The 23,303-nt window shown below is 35.4% G+C and overlaps 2 protein-coding genes across 2 annotated transcripts in view; one reads left to right on the forward strand and one right to left on the reverse strand.

Annotated features, from left to right (window-relative positions):
• Positions 1-19,072, reverse strand: part of Nmd3 (60S ribosomal export protein NMD3) — a 69,929-nt gene extending 50,857 nt beyond the window's left edge. The window contains exons 1-6 of the mRNA XM_081756047.1: positions 18,758-19,072; positions 11,972-12,106; positions 9,341-9,491; positions 5,798-5,932; positions 2,940-3,048; positions 1,134-1,284 (exon numbers count right to left, since the gene is read on the reverse strand). Of these exons, the coding sequence (XP_081612173.1) occupies positions 1,134-1,284; positions 2,940-3,048; positions 5,798-5,932; positions 9,341-9,491; positions 11,972-12,106; positions 18,758-18,804 (728 nt within the window). The 5' untranslated portion in view covers positions 18,805-19,072. The remainder of the gene's footprint in view (positions 1-1,133; positions 1,285-2,939; positions 3,049-5,797; positions 5,933-9,340; positions 9,492-11,971; positions 12,107-18,757) is intronic.
• Positions 19,073-19,357: 285 nt separating this feature from the next.
• The window catches only part of LOC145684120 (ATP-dependent RNA helicase DDX54), a 63,731-nt gene continuing 59,785 nt past the window's right edge, over positions 19,358-23,303 (forward strand). The window contains exon 1 of the mRNA XM_081756046.1: positions 19,358-19,566. The gene's annotated coding sequence lies outside the window, so the exon portion shown is untranslated. The remainder of the gene's footprint in view (positions 19,567-23,303) is intronic.

The raw sequence follows: 23,303 nt of genomic DNA on the forward strand, positions 1-23,303 counted from the left end.
CCGATGATGCAGAATGCAGTGGACGACCAAATGAGGCAGTAACATCAGAAAACATAAAAAAAATCCACAAACTTGTTTTGAATGATCGAAAAGTGAAGGTGCGTGAGTTAGCTGACATCGTAAAGATATCAAAAGAACGTGTTGGCTTTATATTGCATGAGCATTTGACTATGAGAAAGCTCTGTTCAAAGTGGGTGCCGCGTTTGCTCACTGTTGACCAAAAACAAGAACGTGTTGATGCTTCTGAGCAGTGTTTGGCCATGTTTAAACGTAACAAACCGGACTTTTTGCGTCGATATGTGACCATGGATGAAACATGGATCCATCACTTCACTCCGGAATCAAAACGATCGGCATCTGAGTGGACAGCAACTGGTGAACCTCGTCCAAAGCGCCCGAAAGCACAACAATCGGCTGGCAAGGTTATGGCCTCGGTATTTTGGGATGTGCGTGGTGTAATATTCATCGACTATCTTGAGAAAGGACATACCATTAACAGTGACTATTATATAGCGTTATTGGAGCGTTTGAAGGCCGAAATTGCAAAGAAACGACCGCATATGGCAAAGAAAAAACTTTTGTATCATCAAGACAACGCACCGTGTCACAAGTCAATCAAAACAATGGCAAAACTACATGAATTGAACTTCGAATTGCTCCCACATCCACCGTATTCGCCAGATTTGGCTCCCAGCGACTACTGGCTGTTCGCAGACCTGAAAAAAATGCTCGCCGGTAAGAAATTTCGCACGAATGAAGAGGTTATCGCTGCAACTGAGGCCTATTTTGAGGCAAAAGATAAATCGTTCTACAAAAGTGGTATTGAAATGTTAGAGCGGCGCTGGACTGATTGCGTTGCTCTTCATGGAGATTACGTTGATGAATAAAGCTAATTTTGAACCAAAAAAACGGTGTTTTCTTTGTTAGGCCCGGGACTTTTCAGCCCATGTGTTACATCTGTATATAAAAATACACATTAGAAAATATGAACACAGTGTAATAATAATAATAATAATAATAATAAACAAAGAGAAATATTTTAGATTGTTAAATGAAGAAAACACTTACGACCGTAATGTAACCCGCAGGAAAACAGGAAAACTCATTAAAATATTAATCATAGTAACACAAACCTGAATGTATGTTTGTAATTATAAATGTTACTATGGATATCATGAGAAATAAGCTTCTTGGACTGTTGGTAGCGACATGGAACAACGGTCAGTAAGAATTCAACCATTTTCCTTGCAAGTGCTTCATTCGAATAATAAAAATCTAACCCATCTGAAAAATACAAGAAATACACATGAAAGCTACACTGTCATTTTATCTGTCAACAATTATCTCATCAAAATGTATGTTAACTTTTTTTAACTTTCAAAATAATGGGAAAGTAAATAATATTACTACAATGGAACCTCTGAATAACGGACACCGATCACACATGATTATTTGTTCATAAATGATAAGTTACTCAAAATTAAGTTAAATGAAGGTGTAATCTGCACTATACACTAAATACATTAGCTGCAAAAGTAAATGTAAGCGAATATTGAAATATTCGTACTCTGTGCAGGCGCGCTCCCAGGATTTTTTGTCGGGAGGGGTACAAAGCTTAAGGGGTTTAATACTACAATATATTACATCTACATAGTATTGAACCGCTGTTATTCTGCGCCTGAAAAGACAATAAATAATTGATAAATAATTTCACCTATACTCTTAGAAAAAATAATAGAACTAGAGCCTGTCTATCTCATCTATGCCCTCGGAAACTATACTATGTGAACTATACTTCGGCCCCACCCCCGCCGCCCTCTGACGGAGGAAATCCTCCCTTTGCTTACGGAAAAGAAGTGAATGACGTCAGCTGTGTTGCAATTTGTCATTCAATCGTTTGGTCTTGAAGAGTGAAGGTCGTAGGCTACTTAGAATGGCTAACAAAACAGAGGACAGCGAAGTCCGTGAAATAATTCATTTTGGCAACGCTTCCGCATCTAACAATTGAAAGATCTCGGCCGCAACAACTTCTTCCTCCTCTTTTGAGGGAGGTACGGGAAAGCACACATCGACTGCAGCGCCAGAAGGGGCACAGATCAAATAGAAAGGCTCTAGATTACTTTTATTATTAGAAAATGAATGGCAAAAATGAAGTGAAAGATCAATTCTTTCGGCTACATCAATCATTTCTCTGCTAAACACGTATACTTTTATTAGAAACGTATACAAATGTATAAGAATTACAAAGTTTTAAGAGGGATCTGGACCCGGTGGGGACCCCCCCCCCCTGATTCTGTATTCGAATTACTAGGAAAATTATGTTAGTAACGAAGGAAAAGTATCGCTGGGGACGTATTTAAATTGGCATGTACTGCAAATGCTTACGTTAGGATTATATTAGGATCATATATACGAATTCGTTGTATTGATCTTAGAAAAAAAAATCTGTAAACATTTCAAAAGTAACTTCTTCGATTTAAAATAAATAAATAAATATTTAAAGTATATTTACTTGGCCATGAGTCTACAATAGTTTAAGTATAATAAGAAGCGGAACTCACTTTTTTTAAAAAATTTTAACTACTATACAGGGTGGCCCAAAAGTAGGTATATAAGTCCCACACTGATCAGCTCACTGTATTTTATATCATTTCTTGTTGTTATCAAACAGGTAGACCTAGTTTCTTTATTGTTTGTTCTTAACGTCTTTTTTACTTATAACTTAAGCCCGGAACAGTTGAAGCAAATAAATCCATAAACTAGAATGTTATACTTGATCAATGCAGAGGTGAACTTTTGGGTCCCCCTGTATATAGTGTATTTTACTAGTTATATGAAATAGGCGATACTAATTTTAACTGAAAAGTATCAAAATGAAACAAGTAAATCCACCAGTGCAAAGATCAGAGAGAACAGTATGGCATCTACAAGTAGCTTACCGTGAATTGGTTTAATTCCCAGGGCTTGTTCATGTGCCTTATGTTTTAAGATTAGTTGTTCTAAATAGTAAAACGTCTTCTTATTCTCGACCCTCTGCCTTACTTGCACCTAAAATTTAGAAAACGTTTCTTCACACAATAATTTATAAAACTTCATAAAGTTTATGAGTAAAGCAATCCAAAAGTACAAAAAAATAAATAAATAAAAATAACACTGGAAACATATGGTTGCTACCTTAGTTCTGCAAGTTTACAAGTCCAGAAAAAAATACGAGTGTAATTCGCAAAGTACGATCTCAAAAGCGCCGGGGACGCAGGGAAAACAACTGTTCGTTTAACGTTCCACGATTATGCTCTTTAGGTTAAGGGAGACTATGATTAAAGGCAAATGAATGATGGAAGAATGGTGAAATGTAAATATGGGAGAAAACAGGAGTGCCCCGAGAAAACCCAGAGACATGATGTTGTCCACCACAAATTTACTTGGCCCGAAAGGGAACTGTTCGTACGGCAGATGGCAACACTGTTTTGTAGTTTCTCCCACATCCCCCCCCCCCCATACATACACTCTCACTCGCCCAAACAAGCACACGCATCTCGCTGAAACGCTCAGTCTTCGCTTGGATAACCATTTGTAATGCAGCTCCGATTGGCGCTACCATCAGGTGCGAAATTCGCGCACTTACTAAGTTCTTGAACGCACAAGAAGATTAAAACGCATCGCCAATTGACGGAAGTGTATGGCGAGTCGTACATGGATGTGAAAAACATCTGCAAGTGATGCAGGGAGTTTGCAGCTTGTCGTACTGATTTTCGCGAAGATTGACCAAACCAATGATTACCACCTGTTTCCCAAGCTAAAAGAACACTAGGCCGGAACGCACTTCTGCAACGACAGCGAGGTAAAAGATGAAGTTCAACGCTTCCTCAAACATATGGATAGTTGAGTTGATTTTGAGTTTAACGTCCCTTTCAGCAGCGACGCTATATGAGACGGAACCTACTGATTAACGTGGAATCAGAAGCACATGAGCTCCCGCTGTAAACATTATTGAAAATAAAAGTTTCTTTGTGTTTCTATTATTAAAAAAAAAAAAAAAAAAAAAAAAAAGCCTTTTGAATTATCCTTGTAATTTTAAAAGCATAATAGTAAACAATTAGCACTGTCATGTGTACACAACATTCGGTCGAAAAAGCTTCCCACTATCTCTCATTGTTTTTGCTCTATGTAGATCAATATTGAAACCGGAAGTTGTACCGCATTTCAATCACTTCCGGTTATAGTAGATAGTTACGGATGAAGATAAAATTAATTCTTTGGGCCCTTAACTAACTCACTCTATGGCCTATGGAACTCGGAGGTTCAATGCCGCGTTCACAAAAGCTCTCCATTGACTTCTATCCTTAGCCAACTGAATCCAGATTCTATTTTGTATTTCTATTTCTGCGAAATCCATCTTAATATTGTCCTCCCATCTGCGCCTAGGTCTTCCTAATGATCGTTTTCCGATTGGTCTTCCAGTTAAGAATTTGAAAGTGTTTCTACTTTCTTCCATTCTGGCTACATGACCTGCCCATCTAAGCCATCTAGATTTGATCATCCTAACAATGTTTGGTAAACGGTATAAATTATGTAGTTCCACGTTATGAAGTTTCCGCCATTCCCCATTCCCACTCCTCTTGGGTCCGAATATTCGTCTCAGGATCTTGTTTTCAAATACCTTCAGTCTATTTTCTTCCCTCAGAGTGAGCAACCATGTTTCGCAACCGTACAGAACAAAAGACATGATTATCGTTTAATATATTTTAAACTTGGGCCCTAAACAGATTTCAGAAAACCGCTCCTAGTTATTTATTACCGTTTTTGCTCTATAATGATCAACGTTAAAACCGGAAATGGTTGATATCTATCACTTCTGGACTAAATATCACGTTTATTAACGAACTCTATTCCTAATTTGTGACCCTCTACATCTTGGCCAATGATACATCAAGTAGCTATTCAGTTTTCTCTTCTCCTAGACGAAAGGACAGATAGGCAAGGTAAATATGTAAAAGAGTTTTGGTAAACCAAATTCTTTTAAAATACTGCATAAAAGAATATGTAAAATAATGTAATTCTTGAAAAACTGCCTGTTTAATTGTTGGTCTCATTATTGGAACCAAGATTGAAATTTATTATTTGAATTTTATTTCCAGAAACCTTGCAAAAGCCAGGCATTTCAGCAATGGATATTTTAAAGAGTAAAACATCGTTTTATCTCATACCTATATTGAATTTGTTATAAACTTAAGGCTTTTCACTACAGCGAAATTAAACTACCGCTAATTTTAGAGTTTTTCTGTAATATCTTCAAAACAAATAAAAAATATTCGAAAAGGAGAAACGTAGTGAACTAGACAATACGATTTTGCATGTAATACCTTTACCACAATTCACCTATCTGCTTTTGGTATGCCGCTATTCACAGAACTCGCAAAAAATGCTAAATGTATCTACAGTTACAAATCGAAAGCAGATAGAAGTTGTAAAGAAAATCGTACTGTCTAGTTCACTACGTTTCTGACTTCCGAATATTTTTATTTGTTTTGAAGATATTACAGGAAAAACTCTAAAATTAGCGGTAGTTTAATTTCGCTGTATTGAAGACCCTTAAGAATACGTATCTGCAGTTTTATGAGGGACAGAGACAATAATTAAAATAATATTATAGTATGTAACTTTAGTGGTTTCATGATCGTTGAGTTTCCTGTTTTGTATTGTAAATGAATTAATTGAACGGAATGAATAATAACAAGTCCCTCAAGAAAAGTAATGTGAGTTGAGTGGTTGTTAATACACGTTGTACGATACTTACAACAGCTCTCCAATAGTCCTTGGCTTCTGTCCGTCGGCAATCGTCACACATTTGATGATTAACTGTGAATTCCACCACGAACACCTGCTGAAGAATAGCACCTCCAAGCACCTCACCATGCACTGTTAATTTTACCTACATCGAAGAAAACAAATCCTTAACAACGCTATTACAGTAACGACGACGCTAATCCTACCTGGTGTGTTTTCATAGTCAGTACAGAGTAATTAGTTCGAAAATAAAATGTATGGGCCACAGCACTAAACTTTCCGCTCCTATTCTTTAAATTAAATAGCTTCATGATGTAATTACCAAAATATTAATTTACGAAACATAACAAAAATATGCAACTAAACGCTGTCAGAAAACTTCAGAGGAAAATATCCTTCATCTAAACTGCCTTTGTGGATCTTTTCATGGGGAATATCTTACACCATATTGTAGGATTAAAGAAATATTTCTCTATAAAATATGAACAAAGTCGCTTAAGTCGTTTTTGCGAAGATCGTCGAAAAATAATAAAACTCAACTCCAAGAATAAACTAGCCTTTGTGGATGCTTTCATGAAAAATGATCATCATGGCACATGATAGTTTTTATGAAATATGAATTTACGAAACATGTAAAAAAATTACCTGAGCTCTATTTGAAAAATTCAAGTTCAAATAAGTTAAAAGAAAAATCTCAAGAGCAAACTATCCCTTTTAAAGCGGTTAAGTTTCCATTGAATTTTCAACACTAGTATTATGTAATAAAACAATAAAAAGTTATTTATCATATTACACGTAGTTATTTTTGACTCTTTCTTCCAATATTTCGTCCTCTGTTGCTTCTCGATTTTCTTTATGGTTGTTCACAGGGTTTTGGAGAGAGCTATTTTTATCAGTATAGTCATCCAATAGTTTCAATTTTTTTTTTTAAAAATAAATGAAATAAAATCGTTAAGTTTTACGTCCCACGGTTATGCCGGTTAGGCTAAAGGAGACGGTGAAGATGAGAAATGCATGAAATGGTGGAATGAAGAAAGTAGGAGGAAACGGGAGAACCCTGAGAAAACCCACGAGCACGGTGTTTGTCCACCACACATTCCACACGGCGCGAGCTGGGATCGAATCTTTTTTTTTTTAAATTTAGGACTAAATAACACCTTTCTTACCTAAGTGCATTGCGAAGGAATAAGCATCATGACACATAAACAGCTCAACTTTCCTTCTTACAAAATACATTCCCAAATTACCAAATGAATCATTAGAAGCTGTGGAAGATCAGATATTGAAAGAAAATAAAAGATAACTACGTACGGAAAATATTGAGACTTTCATGCAGCAAGGCATTCTGCTAATCTCTGCTTCTATGTAAGGATTACCTCGTTAAATATCATCCATCAGCTACACCTTCCCCTCCCTCTTTTACCTTCCACATATATTACATCCCTAGTATCATACTTTCATCCTAATGTTTTTTTTTTTTTTTTAAATATTCCAAATGCTATTACTTAAACCTGGAATACACACAGGGGTGCTGTGGCATCCCAGTAATTCCTTGTTTACCTGCAAATAGCGCACTGCCGCACTGTTCTGGCGTGATATACTTCTTGTATTCTTAATTGATATTACAATCTACTACTATGCACGCGTTCTTTTGTTGAACTTAGGTTTTTGTTGGTTTTTCAAAGCATATATTTATTTTGGAGTACCTCATCTGTGTATTGCTGAGTGTATTATTTTTTATATTAGAAGTTCTATAATAACTACGCTTTTTTTCTTTCTTAACCCTAAAATGCATAGTGGGACAGATATAGGTCATAGTGGTAAATAATATGTGCTTTCCTACATAACGGTATGTAGTTGCTAATGCATGTTAAACCAGACTGGGAACGTTCGAAGCTAGTCATAATTCCAGTTTCCGCATAGATAGCACTATTAAGTGTACCGGTACTTCCGTTACGCATTGTTAATTTCTTTTGCAAAACTATCTTTTTTTTTCTCCACAAAGAAATAAAAAATAATGCACTGTAGGGTTAAATATTAACCACTGCAGACCAAATGGACACAATTTTGTTTATGCCATCCAAAATATTATTTTGTTAAAGAGATGACTTTGACAGTTTTGAAGACCTAAATAAAGTTGATGATAACGTGAAAGTCAGTTCAGAATAAATGCAGTATTCCTTATTTATAGTTCTTTTTAAAATAATGCCGTAATTAACCAGTGACAGCAATTGTGTTTTACTAATAATAATCTCAGTCATTTCCAAACTTCATGTTAATATTGAAATAAAGACATTTCTGCTAAAATTTTGTCACAAAAACATGAAGTAAGTAGTTAAAGTTCTCCAGTATCCCATCTGTGTGTATATATTAAAACTAAAAGAAATTGGGTGTACATTCCAGGGTTAAGGATATGAATTGACGCATGTTTATAATTTGTAAACATACTCTTTTATTTACTGCGTCTAATATTTAATGTACTGTCTCGATAACCCTCCTGATGCACACTCTTGATGCATGCGGTCCTGGGTTTGATTCCCGGTTGGAGACCTTTGAAATTTGTACAATTACAGTAGTTCGAATTCCAGTGCAGAATAAGGTCTACGTCTCATATACCCTCGATGCAGAAAAGGGATGGGATGCTGTACTTTAACCACCACAACCAACTGTACTGTTCCGTTGTTTCCTAACACCTTTCTAAACAAAATCTGGTCAATTCACGCGCAACTCATCTCACTTTTTAGAATTTCCTCTTGCACTATTTTGTTAAAATGACAATGTAAATTCCTTGTATTTGCATCCTTGTGTTGAAGATCCTATTGCTGTGAGAAACTTACTCAGAGGATTTTAAAAAATATTAGGAAAAAAACTGTAATTTTGTGTTATCATAGTTTACTGAGAATTAAGAGCACCTTAAGAAAGTGTCTGTTAGAAGTAAGCAAAATTACTACAACTGCAAGAAATGAGGGCAATGTAATTTTGAAAAAATACAGTGAAAAATTTCTTGCATACTTAACTAATTTAACCCATTCTTCGCACTGGGAGAATACGTTTCATTTTGAACATAAAGTACTAATGCAGGCTGAATTTGGATATAAACGGCTCGGAAGTGTCACTGTTCGTCTCAGTGACCCCGTAAACTATGGATTCGACACTAATATCGGTCATTTTTGATTAATTTTAAACATCTCTCCCTCCCCGAAGTTACATCTTCAAAGTTAAATCGGTCTCATGGTTCAAGAATTATGAATTTTATTTATTTTGATATATTCCTTCTTCCCTAACCCTACGTTGTACCGTCAAAGTGAAATGATAATATCAGTCCCAGGCCCGAAACCTCATCTATGATGAAAATTTGCTAGAGATTGGTCAGATAGATTTTTTTCATTTGAATCCCCACTAATGCACAGATCAATTGTTATTTCATTACAAAAGAGCTACAACAATAACTGATTTATAAACATCTTACTTATCGAAACCATATAAACATTTACAAACACTGATACAAAAGCCTTCCATAACCTTTCATCAATATAATTAACCAATTTCATACCTTAATTCTTTTTGAATGAGGCTCAGTCCATACAAATCCCGCATCAATTAATTTTACTCTGTTCAGGCCTTTGAGTCTCTGAAGGCACAAAGACAGCAGCTCACGCGACTCCAAGCTGCAGGAAACCCATTCTGCTGGTGGCTTCAAGTATCTACAACAGAAAACAAATACTGAATCTCATTTATCAATACTAGTATTAATAAACTTACTCGAACTTACGGATCAAATTATCACACTGATAAAATCTAATTATAAACGCAACACTTATCTTGTATCACAAGTGAGGTAAATTCACCTAAGACTCAATTTGCAGTGATATTTTTCTAACATTACTAAATTGGACACATTGTAAATTCCTCCTTCGTATGGAGTTGAGTTGAGTTTAACGTCCCGTTCAGCAGCAAAGCTATATGAGACGTGGACCTACTGATTAACGTGGAATCCGAACCACATGAGCTCCCGCCGGGAATTGAACCCCTTCCTCGTATGGAACTATCTTAGAGGAATTAGTGAAACATTAATCATAGGAAACCTTAGAAACAATGTTTTCCTGTTTGGACAGTAGTGTACTGTACTATTAATAAACATTATTACTTATTATTATTAAACCTTCGTGAAAAAATAGTGAAATTCTAAAAAAAAAAGTTGATCACTTTCCACGCTTTCTGGATCACATTTTAGAACTTCAGCACGGTTTCCACAGGTTTTTGTAAACTTTTCCCAGGCAGAGATTTACCTATTTCCCTGACAAAAGCTTGTTTAATTTCCCCACCTTCTGGAATCCCATTAACTTGGTTAGATACCGAAATTAAAGGTAGGGCGCTATTTTCCTCTAAAATGGGTCGACTTTGAAAACATGTGCGACAAAATATATATATAGCAAGGTTGGCAAAAACCATGGTTTTTATTGAAAAAACCAAAGAACCAGGTTTTTTTGGTTTAAATAATTTACTCTATGTATTTATATAAGATATGGACAGAAATGAGTTTGTTTCGTCTTGGTGTAATTATGCAACAACAAGGTTATGCTGGAAGGGGTCATATAAGCTTAAAGCGGAATCCAAACCGCTTCTCGGCTTCATCCAAGAAAAACTGTCCTTTTCGACACGAAACCGGGACTAATTGGTGACAAATGCGATCGCCGACTCACTCACGAAGGACTCGTGATAAAAGTATGCTGTACTAATCTTTACATTGGCCTAGTTGTTAATATAATTGTCAAGAGTCATTTCAGAAGGACAAAATGATAAACAGTTACACAAGTAAAAACATTATACCACTATATATAAATCGGGAAACTCCCGCCTTAGCCATTGGGAAAATCCTGTTATTACTTTAAAGTATTTGTATGTAAAATTTTAAGGTCAATGTATCATAATCATTACGCTAAAACTGAGGTATTAAATTACAAATTTGGTATGTAGATATCATTCAATAAAATTAAAACAAAGTCAAATTCAAGCTGATGTTGGAAGCTGCGTAGGCAGTTGATAAATTTTGCCAATTTCTATCAATATATTTAAGCAACCTTGGTTTCTTTATAAAACAACAGGCATTCAGGCAAGTAGAAATATATAATTTGGTTTCACTTCGTATGTTTAGGCTTAACATCCTTATGAAATACCAAAGTTATCACGGAGAAGACTTTCGCTTAAAGGGACACCTCGAATCGCTACTTGGTTTACACTTGAGAGATGGGTTGTGGTTCGACCGAGAATTGAACACGGGACCCCTTGATTAAAAGGTGAAAAGTACATAAATGTAATGCAGATGGTTTCATATGTGGAGACGTCACCATGAAGTACACACGATTTAAAGCATTTTTCGTTTTTTTTTTGTTTTGTTTGGTTTAAACCAGTTTTTTTTTTTTTTTTTTTTTTTTTTTTTTTTTAAACAGCTGGTTTAAACCAGCCAACCCTGATATATAGATACTGATATATAGACAGATCGAACTGAAAACCTCCTCCTCTTTTTCAAGTCGGTTAAAAGACGTATGTGTTTCAGTTCATTATATCAGACACACCACACACTGTCTACATTCAGGGATTCAAGATGCTGTAGTTCATCTGATTTCGGAGTTACGAACCTAACAACAAACCATGGCATAACACACCTTGATATAACTTAATGCATTTTTTTTCTTTCTTTAATCAACTTAAAAGTTCCAGTAAGCAACTAAAACATGTCCATAGGAATTAAAATTAAGTAAAACGGTACGTAAAATTACTGAATGTCCTCGCAAGAAATATTATGACTCAGAATGTTTCGAAGATTAAACCATGATCGAATTCAATTGAGTTTGATGTCCCGTTCAGCAGTGAGGCTATATGAGACGTGGGCCTACTGATTAATGTGGAATCCGAACTACATGAACTTCCGCCGAGAATCCAACAGTGAATCATTTTGATCGAAGAACAATGACACTTGCATGAATGAAGCACTGTAAGCTACTCAAAATTTAAGTGACATGAAGAATAGCTTACACCTAATGAAAGTTTTCAAATGTATCTCGCACAACTCATTTATATATGGTGTTTTTTCTTTTCTTTCAAGGCAGACGACTCTTCTCTGTAAGAGGGAAAGTAAACCTATGGTTTATAGCTATCAAAACAACAAGAAAAACAATCTTACCTTTCACACCCTTTGCAAAAGAATAGCGTTCCTTGCTTTGGAATTCCTTCCGTTATGTCCACCTGAGTCCTAAGGCAAGCTACGCACATGTTGGCTGGGTTGGGATCTATGGCCACACCACATTGGCAACACAAGCTAAGAGAGAAGGGAAGATAGGTTAAGAGCTTCAGCGATTGAGCAAACTTCATACAACGACTAGTGTCCGACATAATAGAATGCAAACCTGTAACACTAATCAATTTTCGTAAATTGTAAACTGAACTTTTATTTACTGTGTATAATGAATAATGCACTATAGTTTTATCTACATGAACCAGACTTAACATTAGGTTACAGAAAATAGCTAAATGTTTCCATAAATTAAAAAAAAAATGTCTGGATATGAAGATTACTTTATTCATATATTAAATAATTTATGGGTATATAGGCAAGTTGACAATGTTCTAAATATTACAGTGGTATAACAAAAAGAAGTCCCACTGGAGCCTCTAATTTTTTCTCTGATTCTGAATTTTTTCAGTATTTTCTCTTCAGAATGCAGTAATCAAATGCTTTCTTGTGTTATAATACGAAAAGAAAGGTTGTATCCATTGTCATCTCTGCACTAAAACTGATATATTTATAAAAGCCAAAATTTCCCAGGCAAAGGAAGACCTTTTTTTGTTTTCCGAGCCCTTGCATCTAGACTTCCAATGCATACGCTTACTTTCCCCACAAGCCACACTTCATCTTAAAATTGGTTGAATCTGACAATTTCTTGGGTGTTGGAATGAGTCTACAGTTTTCCTCTTCTCCGGTTTTTACACACACACACAAAAAAAAAAAAAAAAAAAAAAAAAAAAAAAAAAATCAAGAAAATAAAATGAAAAAAAAAATAAAATGTAAAATAATGATGATGATACTGACGTGTTTATGTATGATGTTCACTTTCCTTAAGACTATGGTTGCGTGACTATGTCACTGATTGCTGGCCGCGAACCCACAGGGCCCAGGTTGGGCAAGCTGTCAACACTCACCAACCCATCCACTACACCAATCATCTCCGGAAAATAGAACTCAAATTGACCCAAAATGTGAAGATTTCTAAGCCTCCTTCATTCTCACTCGCAGTCCAGTATCCCGATCCGCAGTTCATAGCCTGCATCCCATCACGAGATATGTTGCAAACCACAATCCGACAGAACAAGACACTGACCCAAGAGTGAAACTGACGGTGAGTGCTTCGAAAATCTAAATATTTGTATTTACTAACCCAGTAAAAAAAAATCTCGAACTGGATCTAAATCGCGCAACGGGATGGAATTTCGAAAAAGAAAACTGAATGCCTAAAATGAATTTTGTTGATCTTATTAACGAAGTGAAATTTCCTGGCAGGTCTGTGATTCCAACCCCGGTCACACTAAGTGAAATCAATTCTGTATGTTTTCAAGACGCTATAATTTACTTTCGTTACACTGTTCACGTACTGCTTTTCAAAACTCTACATTCTAAGTGCTAACAATACTACTGAAGTTAATTTACTACATAGTTTTTAAATAATTAGCTTTGCACTGGATAAAAAAAGGTTGTGTTTCGACTCGTATATTTTATTTACACTAACTTTCTGTAAGACAAGAAACCAGCCAAACGAATCAGAAAACAAAAGTCGCAATGGTTAGTAATGCGAATTGAAACTTTACATAGCTGAATGGGTAAGTCTATCTACAAATGAAATTGAATTACATTTTCTCTTCACATCTCGTGAGCAATTTCTACATGTGTTTAATTTCGTCGCTTGTAAAACAATTTGTGTATTAGGATATTTACTACAATAGTCACATAAGCCTTATACTACACATATACTACTCATTAGGGCTGTGTGCTATATACTTTATTTTCTTTCCTTCGTATTTTCTCTTTAGTCAAAGTTGTGCAAGTGGGGCCAGCACAGAGGATTTATACCAATAGGGTGACCTCCCTTGTATAAGCTCAGACCTATCCACTTTTATTTTCACAACAAAACATTTCTACTGAGACAATACATACACTTAATAAATTCACATGGAAAGAAAAGTATACTTAACCTAAGTCCCTAACCTAACTATCTAAACTAGCTTAACCTAAGACATATAAAAATCACTTTTATCCAACAGATTCGTAATCTATAGCACACACACAGCCTATTACTGAGGACGTATTGGACGCTTACCATTCAGCTTTAATTTTCTATAATGTTAAAAAAAATCCTAAAATATGTTCTTAAAATTTGAGCTTCTGTTTTCTAGTGAAGGGAATTCAAAATACAGAGCGAATGTGTCACTGCTGATGAGCATCTCCCATTATCAATAGTTGTACTAGCACCCTTGTTATTAATGTGAGCCGAAACTTTATAAACATTTGTCTCATCGTATTCAACCTAAAGTGAAGGTGAGCACAAAACCAGAGAATGGATTTAATTCTGTGATATATAGCAGTACGGAAAATTAATAAAAACAAAAATGTCTGAGATTACATATTCAAAATATAATTTTGGGGTGTAATGTATGTACTCGAAAGTACACACATTTCATGGACTGTTTGTAACAATCGTCCACACTGAAACTCCAAAAGAACTATTCCCCCCATTGAACGAGTGATTTATGTCACATCTCGAAATTTACATACTGTATAACTTAAGGAAAACTATGCAGCGTTTAGCACATTATATTAGGCATCACAACACCAAAAGAATAATACATAACGAATCCAATGATAAAAATTTTTAGCAGGTTAGTTCGGCCGAAAACAACTTGGATTTTACTTCTTCTTGGATTCTTACTTGTCGATATCCTCCATGGAAAATAGAATGATGTTTACTTTCCTACCTTGTCAGTCCTGGTTGGGTTTCTCAAAGAAATATCCTACACCACTACTCTGGCTGAGTAGTTTCACGGTGTGTTCTAAAAAAATGGAATTTTTCTTCAACTCCAGACAGCTAAGCTTCACCAAAACAATGGCTTACGTCAGCCACTCACACCCTGACGTATAAATTTGCTCTCACAGTCGTAACTCTACCGTCCATTGAGCACAGCAAACACACCCTGTATACATAAACTGTCCAAAGACATGAAAGGTCTCAACTATTTTGTGTTGTTACTTTAAAACTTCTATTTTTCCACGTTTTTTATCGACGAAGATAACTGTACGTCCATCACTTAACACTGCTTCCGGTAAAAAAACAAAGACAATGGGAAGAAGATCCCTAATTGGAGGTTCATTGTGACGTAACTATACGATGATAGGTGTGTCTCTCAAGATCAAAGAAGCCGAAAAATCTCAACCACAACTGTGACTGCGGAAGATCCAATCACAGATAATTTAGATTAAACAAAGAGATGCTTCAAGAAGCTACTATGGCTGACTTTACAAATGTGAAATTTTACAAATGTGAAATTTTGAGATAAAAAATTTTGATTTCTTTTGAGGATCCCCTAAGCCAAAAATATTAATGAAAATTGACTGGAAAGGATTAAAAACGACCAGATATAACCTTATTTCCTAAAATAACATTATATTTTAGCTAAATATACGAATATTGTTCAATGTAAATATATATTACCATATATTTCCCTCTAAATATATTAAAATCATCAGTTCAAGGAACTTAACGCAAATTTTGCGATCTACTTAAAATTGAGTCATCGATTAATTATATATTTTAAAAAAAATTTCAATAAATATTAAATTCATATATATATATACTGGTTGCTCAAAACTTCCGGGCCATGTTACATTATACTATGTATAAGGTAACACGGTACCTTTTTCCCCCACAGCGAAGATACCTAAATGTTTTGTTCTGCAGATGTGAGTCACAAGCACTCAAAAAGTGAAAAATTCACAGAAGAACTAAGAGTACGGTCAGTGAGGGTAGTTATGAGACAGATTTCACAACTTTTCCACGCTACTCAGCATCCATTAGTTTTGAAAGCAGTTTATCATGACAATAGAGTAACAATTTGCTGCCAAGAAATTTCCTGTCATCTCATAAGTTGATGAGTAAATGTCAAATTTGTGCTGTCTCATAATTTCCCTCCAAAAGGGTAATTATAAGACACCTGTTGTCCCCAGCTTTCTATGTGTTATATTGAGGTATGAAGGAGTCAAATTGTGAGACAAAGAAGTCTTCGTTATTTTGTGTTTATTACAGAAAGATATACAAATATTTGGCAAAGTTACAAGCAAATAATTAAGAAAGAAAGTGAAAATAGCTACTGATGTTGTTCTAACATATTTGTGAGTTGACTATAATCGGCCTATAGGCTAATAGCCTATTTTAGAAAGTTTCAGGTTACAAAACAGGCTTATGAAACAAATTTAGACCAAGTTCTAGGTTGTTCACTAAAAAAAAAATTTAGGCTATTTCTATTCCTTTATGTTTTACTATACTGATATTTTGAAAGTTACTAAGAAACAAGATTATAGGACTGCCTAAACTACAGAATAATTTTTTTTTTTTTTTTTTTTTTTTTTTGAAACTTAACATACTAGGATACAGAGATAGATTCCAGTAATTTCTGAAATACATTAATCTAGCACGCATCTCATAATTACCCTCTATATAAGCAAAATGAGATACAATAACAAAAAAAAAAAAAAAAAAAAAAAAAAAAAAAAATCGTACTGAAACGAAAGCCGAAGGGACAAATTCAACTTAACCTATAACTGCTGACCTACCAGGCTACCACTAACCTATTGGTTTTACAACAGTGGTATTACTGCATGAGTAGATATAAAAGTTAATGATAAGATTTCAAGACAATTAACTTTTTTTTTTTTTTGAATGAGTTCGTTAAAAAAATCGGTACATTCAAACTTTTGTAAACTGAAACTTAAAAATGTAGACAGAGCATTGTGAATGACGTTACTAAATTCCTGTGCTCTTTTACAACAGGTGAAGATTAGTGAGGGATGTCTCATAATTACCCTCACTGACCCTACTGAGACATGAATCTACAGCTTAACGTGGAATCCGAACATGAGCTCAGATCGGGAATCTAACCCGGTTTCCCCATGCCAAAAGCGCGTAAGCTATTCACATAACCACGAAGGAATTCTAAATTCAACATTACTCTTTTGCAACATCCTTGTTTACAGTATACTCACCATCAATGACGCGCCAACTGTACGGACGCATTCCCGCGTGGGGTCACTTGCTTTATCCCTTGTTTGGACTCGGTAATATGCAATTCATGCTTCTAGTGACAACTTAGCACACGTCAGTTGATGCTTTTCGCATTGCAGTTTTTACAATATGTTCGTACGCTGTATTTACACTCATAACGATTAAACCCTCCTCAAGCCAATCTGCACGGAGGGCACTCACAACATAATATAATAAAGAGTACCCAAAGATGAGAAATAATATTTTGGTGCAGATTGACTATACGGATCCAAAGATTTTTAAAAATTTACCAAAGAAATTTCTAAAAATATTTTAATAAGAGTAGTGTATAAATAATAAAAATATGGCGTGTTCTTACTTGTGAGTTGCGTAAGTGAAAAATACATTAATGAAAGTCGAACCTGCTATGCACGTATTCGATCATAAGGTAAGTAATAATATTGTAACAAGACCAGTATGTGAATAATCTAAGAACGTACCTTATGTTGTTACGTCCAACACGAATTTATACTGGTACGTAGGAAAACTGAAAATCGTCAGCAGGAAAGAGTGGTAAAATGTGGAGAATAATAAAGTTTTTTCTTTTTAAAAAAGATTTTAAAGTGAAAGTGTATCCGAAGGGACCAATCACCTATCTTTTGTATCGTGAAAGCAGTGGTATTCCACAATTCTCGTAGACACGTATACCCACCAAAGACCTCTTAAAGTGAATTTGCACCAGGGATGCAAGCGCACACCTCAAAAATGATCGATGAAAGTAGAACAACTCAATGCAGTGAGAAAGAAGTAGGTCCTATATACGCCTATTTCACGAAGTTCTCTATGAATCCGTATAATCAATCTGCACGAACATTTTCAAGCAATTTGGTACGCAAAACATTTGGCTCACATCTGCGGAGTACACGCTGTTCCTAGTTACCGAGTTCTTCGAGAACCCGCTAAACCTGGGACCTACTTTCTAGAAATGGTGTACTTATAGCAGCAATAACAACTAGGTGTCCACTTAAAGTTTATCTGTACTCCACTTACAAAATACAGGTTAGGTCCCAAAGCTGGACGTCCGTTTCCAGCAAAATTTTGAAAATTTACATGAAAGATATGGATAATTTGATCGTTTGTGCGCTTGATAATATATATGGGTCTCAAAAAATCTGTTTATTTGTTATATAGGTAACAGTATACATGAAAACCGCCTGATCTGCGTTTCTTCTGTGTTCTATTACCACTTCTACATGAAATACCATAAATTTTCTACGTAGTGCAATAGTAAGAAGTATCTATGTGCACAAGACATGCGATATGCGTTAAATCCCCACACAGTCATGGATAAAGTACAAGGGCACTACACATGCAGATATGAAGTACAGGTAAGTTCTTTTTTATTTTCGTATCAGTCGATGAGTAAATAAAAGTCGCTTTGTTACCCCCTTTGTAAGTTCGTACATACTCAATGAATAATCTCTAAAAGTATGAGCGTCCTGCTCCTTCGGAAACTGATGCAGCTTCATGTATACTATATCCAACATAGCAACCTTGCTGATAAGTTCTTTTCATATGAAGTTATTTCAACACCTAGTTGTCAATTGGTTGTCAAACATTTGTGTTCAGTCATGTGTTTCAAATCAATTACATAAAATACTTACATTTTTCCATGTGTCACTTCACTTTCTGCTTCTGTCATGTATTCCATTTTATTAAATTCTGCTTCGAAATTTACTCAGAATAACACATCACTCTCCGTGTCGCCCTATTTTGATACTTCTTTTTCTGCGTTCAGACACGAAATAATCCCCTTTTAGTCAACTTGCATCACTTCCAGAGTAGTAATTAGTAGCATAGATTCTGTACTCCAGAATAAATATAAGAATATTGTATCCACAGACTAGAATAAATGTATTCTAGTGTGTGATTGTATCTGTGTACGTTGCACGTGCAATGTATTCTAGTTTTCTAGTCTGTGTATATGTGTGACTCAATGACGAAATGAATCAATATTCTACTGTCAGTACCAAGAAAAACTTATTGAACAAATTTGGTTCAATTAGAAACATTCTAATTATTAGAAAGCTATTGTAATAAAATATCTACAGAAAGAATTAAGCACTTTCTACCAATAGTTAAAGGTTGAGCAAATAATCTATTATTGTTTTTAATTAATAAAGTTGTTTGACTCGTTTAATTTTAACCATAATTTAAAGAATTGGTTATAAAAGTGAAAATAGGTTACTTTCTATGAAAAATTCAGTTAGTTGATTATAGCAATTAGAGAACTACGTTAAAACACGTGTAGCTTGACGATGTGATCTGTGATATGATGGTGTGTCTTTAAATATTCTGAATTTCGTATGAAACATGTGAATATCAAACAATTTATAGTACGGAATTTTAAAATCCAGGTGGATAGCGGAAATTAGCTAACCAATATCTACAGGGATACGCTTTTCACTTGCAGGTACTTTAATGTAGTGATGAACTAGATAGCCTAATCAACTATGTTGTAAATCTTACGCTTCTGTTTCGGTTATCTATAAGTTTACCCTATTTTTATTTTCCATTGTACAAGCTTTGCTTCCAGTAGACTGAAGGGCGCAAATTTATTGTACGGATCCATGCATGCCTTCATTGCATATATGCTTCCTTTTTAGTAAATGACGCTACCCTAAACAATAATTGGTGCTGGTGTAGTTTCGGCTTACCATATATTGGGAGATATACAGTTAAAATCAATATTTTGCCTGAAAATGTACATTTACAAGGAACAAATTTCTACAGGCGACATAATTAAATTCAAAGGGTCCATGTTCCGTTAAGGGGATCCAAAACTACACTGGACCCCCTTAAGCTAACCTAACCTGATCTAACTTAACCTAACGTAACCTAACCTAACCTAATATAACGTTATATTATGTAATCAAACGAAAATTAATAGAAAGAAGTGGTGTCAAAGATACTGGACCCCCTTAACGGAACATTGACCATTCAAAGTAATACAGCTGTGTTTTAGGTTTACAAGTGCTGGGTTATTACAGTAAAATCATTACAAGCGCTTTACAATGGATAAAATAAGTGAGTACATATGAAAGATAACTCTATTAGATGTTATTTTCCACCGGCGGTGTATTTCTACACAGTGTACAGAAGCTGTATTTTATGTTTACAAGTGGAGCATTACTAATATGAAACGATGATAAGTGCTATTGAAATCCATATCTTCACCAAAACTCATTTCTCTTCACTTTCCTCGCTTACGAGTATATTCACCATCGCTAACACACCTTCGGACGCACCCGCGCGGGATCACCAGTTTTGTCCTGCTCTGACTCGGTTGGATTGCATTCGTGCTTTTTAGTGGAACCTAGCACGGGTTGATTTGTGTTTTTCCACTGTAGTTCTTATGCCATACATCCGGAAACCGTATTTATACGTAAATCGAAAAAGAATTGTAATTTTTCAACAACTACTTGTGCTGACTCCCTTGAATTTTATCTATGCCTGGAAGGTATTTGTATGTCGTCCAGCGGAAATCTTTTAGGGGACAATAAGAAGGAAATTAGTGAAAGAATTATATTGTTTCAACTATTATTTCGAGTGGTGTGGCAAAAGTAAACCTGCATGCAATCATTTTTAGGGTATGTACTTGAAATTCTCTATGCAGATTCAGTTCAGGACGACTGCAATGTGAATATAAGATAAAAACTATTATGCAAAAGGCACTAACCAACTTGTCCTAGGTAGCCCCTAAAAAGCACAAACTCGATCTAGCCGAGTCATGTCGGGAGGGAGGGGTGCATCCGTAGGGATCAGGCGCGTCAGCGACAGTGAGTGTACACGTAAACGAAGTTAGAGCAAAACATTGTATATAGCATAAAAGCACGCACCTTATGTATTGGATTATGTATTTATACGTTACTAAGGACGTTATAGATATTACGAAATGTTTTTATTGCTTACACATTGGTGTTCCAAAATAACATAATGCATCACTAACATAAATTTCATAAATGTAGGTCTCCTGACTCTAGGACACTTATATGGTTGTGCGTCATATGTTAGCACACTGACTTAAGATACTTCACTTCACTACACTTTATATATTGTTATTGATAGCTTCATTACGGTTGAATCAGTGCTTAATAGGTTAACTTTCTTTATTGTATTCTTATGTAGATACGCATTTCACACGTAAGAACACAACATACTTTGATTATTTACACACTGGTCTATCAAAATATTATTACAAATTTGTACAGATATTTTGGATTTGTGCGATAAATCTGCACCGACTTAAATTGATTTAAAGTACTTGCTGAGCAAAACAATTGGTTTATTATAAAAATTATAATAATTTTTATAATCGTATTATTTTGCTTTAGCGAGTTCTGTAGTTTAAACCTATTTTTACTGATTATATTTCTCTGAAGGTGGACATATTCGTGTAGGATGCATGCTATCCGAGAAGGGAACATACATAAATTCATGAACCATGTGCATCTTTTATCTGGAAATCGTCTCTTACATGTTAGTACCTATAAATTTGTTTTTTTTTTATGGGAGATTCGTTTGGAAGGGCTTAACCGTCATGTGTATAAATACAGCATGCAGATATACCATAAAAACAACAGTTCAAAAGACACCAATAAACCTGTGGTAGGTAGAAGTATATCTAAGCCAAAGGGAAGAGCGAAGTCGGTGACTTCACGTGGCAGTGCGGGGCGTCCATAGGAAACAGGCGCGTCAGCGACGTTGAGTATGCGCGTGAAGGAAGACAGTGGAATCACTACGTTCGTATGCCTCAACTGTTAAGTAGATTTTGCAAACTTAGGGTTACATATCATGTCTTAAGACATTGCATTTATATAGTACCGGTAATTCATTTCATCATGGCTTCCCTATTTACTGTTACGTGGTGGAAAGCATACGATTTTACGATTTTCAACATTATTACTGATGTCACAGGTAAGATCCCCATGTATTTTGATTATATATACTAAAGCATAAACGACACTGTTCACAATCTACAAAGTCTATAGGCTCATCATCGTGGGTACAATTCTTTGTTCACCATAGCAGCCATACTGCCGAACGTTCCCTTTATCATTCCGCGGAAGTCTTCTAGTGTTTGTAACCATTTTGTTAAATTTTATTTCCGTCCCTCGCTCTATGCTTCAGCTAATTTCTTCTTTTATGAATACTTTATCTGTGACTTTCTTTAATCGTTTTGATGCCCGGTCTCTTTTGCCATTTTTAAACTCCCAACTTTCGTGGTCATTCGACTTAGTGTTAACGTTAACTTAACGTTGTAATCGACTCTTCATTCGATCGATTCCTTAGTGAGTTCTATCTACTTATAATTAATCTTAGTCTCTCGGCACAATGAGATCTGACCAATGGGTGACTAACCATACACTATATGCTAAAGGATGGTTATTGAAGAGAGTTAATAACCAACTTACAACGCTCATTTATTCATGGTAATCTTATTAAGGTACGGTGCGTGTAATGAATAGGTTGATCAAGCATGAGACAGAAATCGCTGTCTTAGGTGTATGGAATAACTGGGAAAGTTTCCTGCATCGGATTGTCTCTTATGATATATATCTTTAATTCGAAGTCCAAGGGGACACGAAGAAAATTCGAATTAACCAAAAACACACATTTTAAAGTAAAATCAAGGGAATAAAATAACATACTGTATATGAAAAACTAATTAACATACAATGCACCTTATCTTAAAAGCACCAAATTTTCGTAGGAATTAGAATACGCGGCGCCTTCTACATTGTGCATAATGCACACCAGTAGATCTCAAACGAATCTGCTTACCTTTTTGTCACTGATTTTCGTTCAGTTAAAAAGAACTGCACAAATGTCTCGTACAAGTCATTTGGTAGTGGAGGACAGGGTTCAAGGTCGTTCACATTTCTACAGAAGGGATGAACACTTCCAGGTTATTGAGGAGGTGGAGAGATGCATACCAACCACCTTCTGACTGATTCTCTATAGCGGGAGCGAGTCCAGCTTGGGTGGTAACAACAAACAAAGCTTTCCCTTTCCCACGGTCGCCTCTGGATAAGATCAAAAACCAGTTGAAATTGCATTGTTGTTTGCAATCTGTCGAACACTGCAAATTTTTCCATTGTAAATACTTCGAATTATGCAAACAGAAGGTTCAAAAGTTCGATTTACCCA

Source organism: Thermobia domestica, chromosome 4, assembly GCF_964235325.1.
Source record: "Thermobia domestica chromosome 4, izTheDome1.hap1.1, whole genome shotgun sequence".
Taxonomy (NCBI): Eukaryota; Metazoa; Arthropoda; class Insecta; order Zygentoma; family Lepismatidae; genus Thermobia; species Thermobia domestica.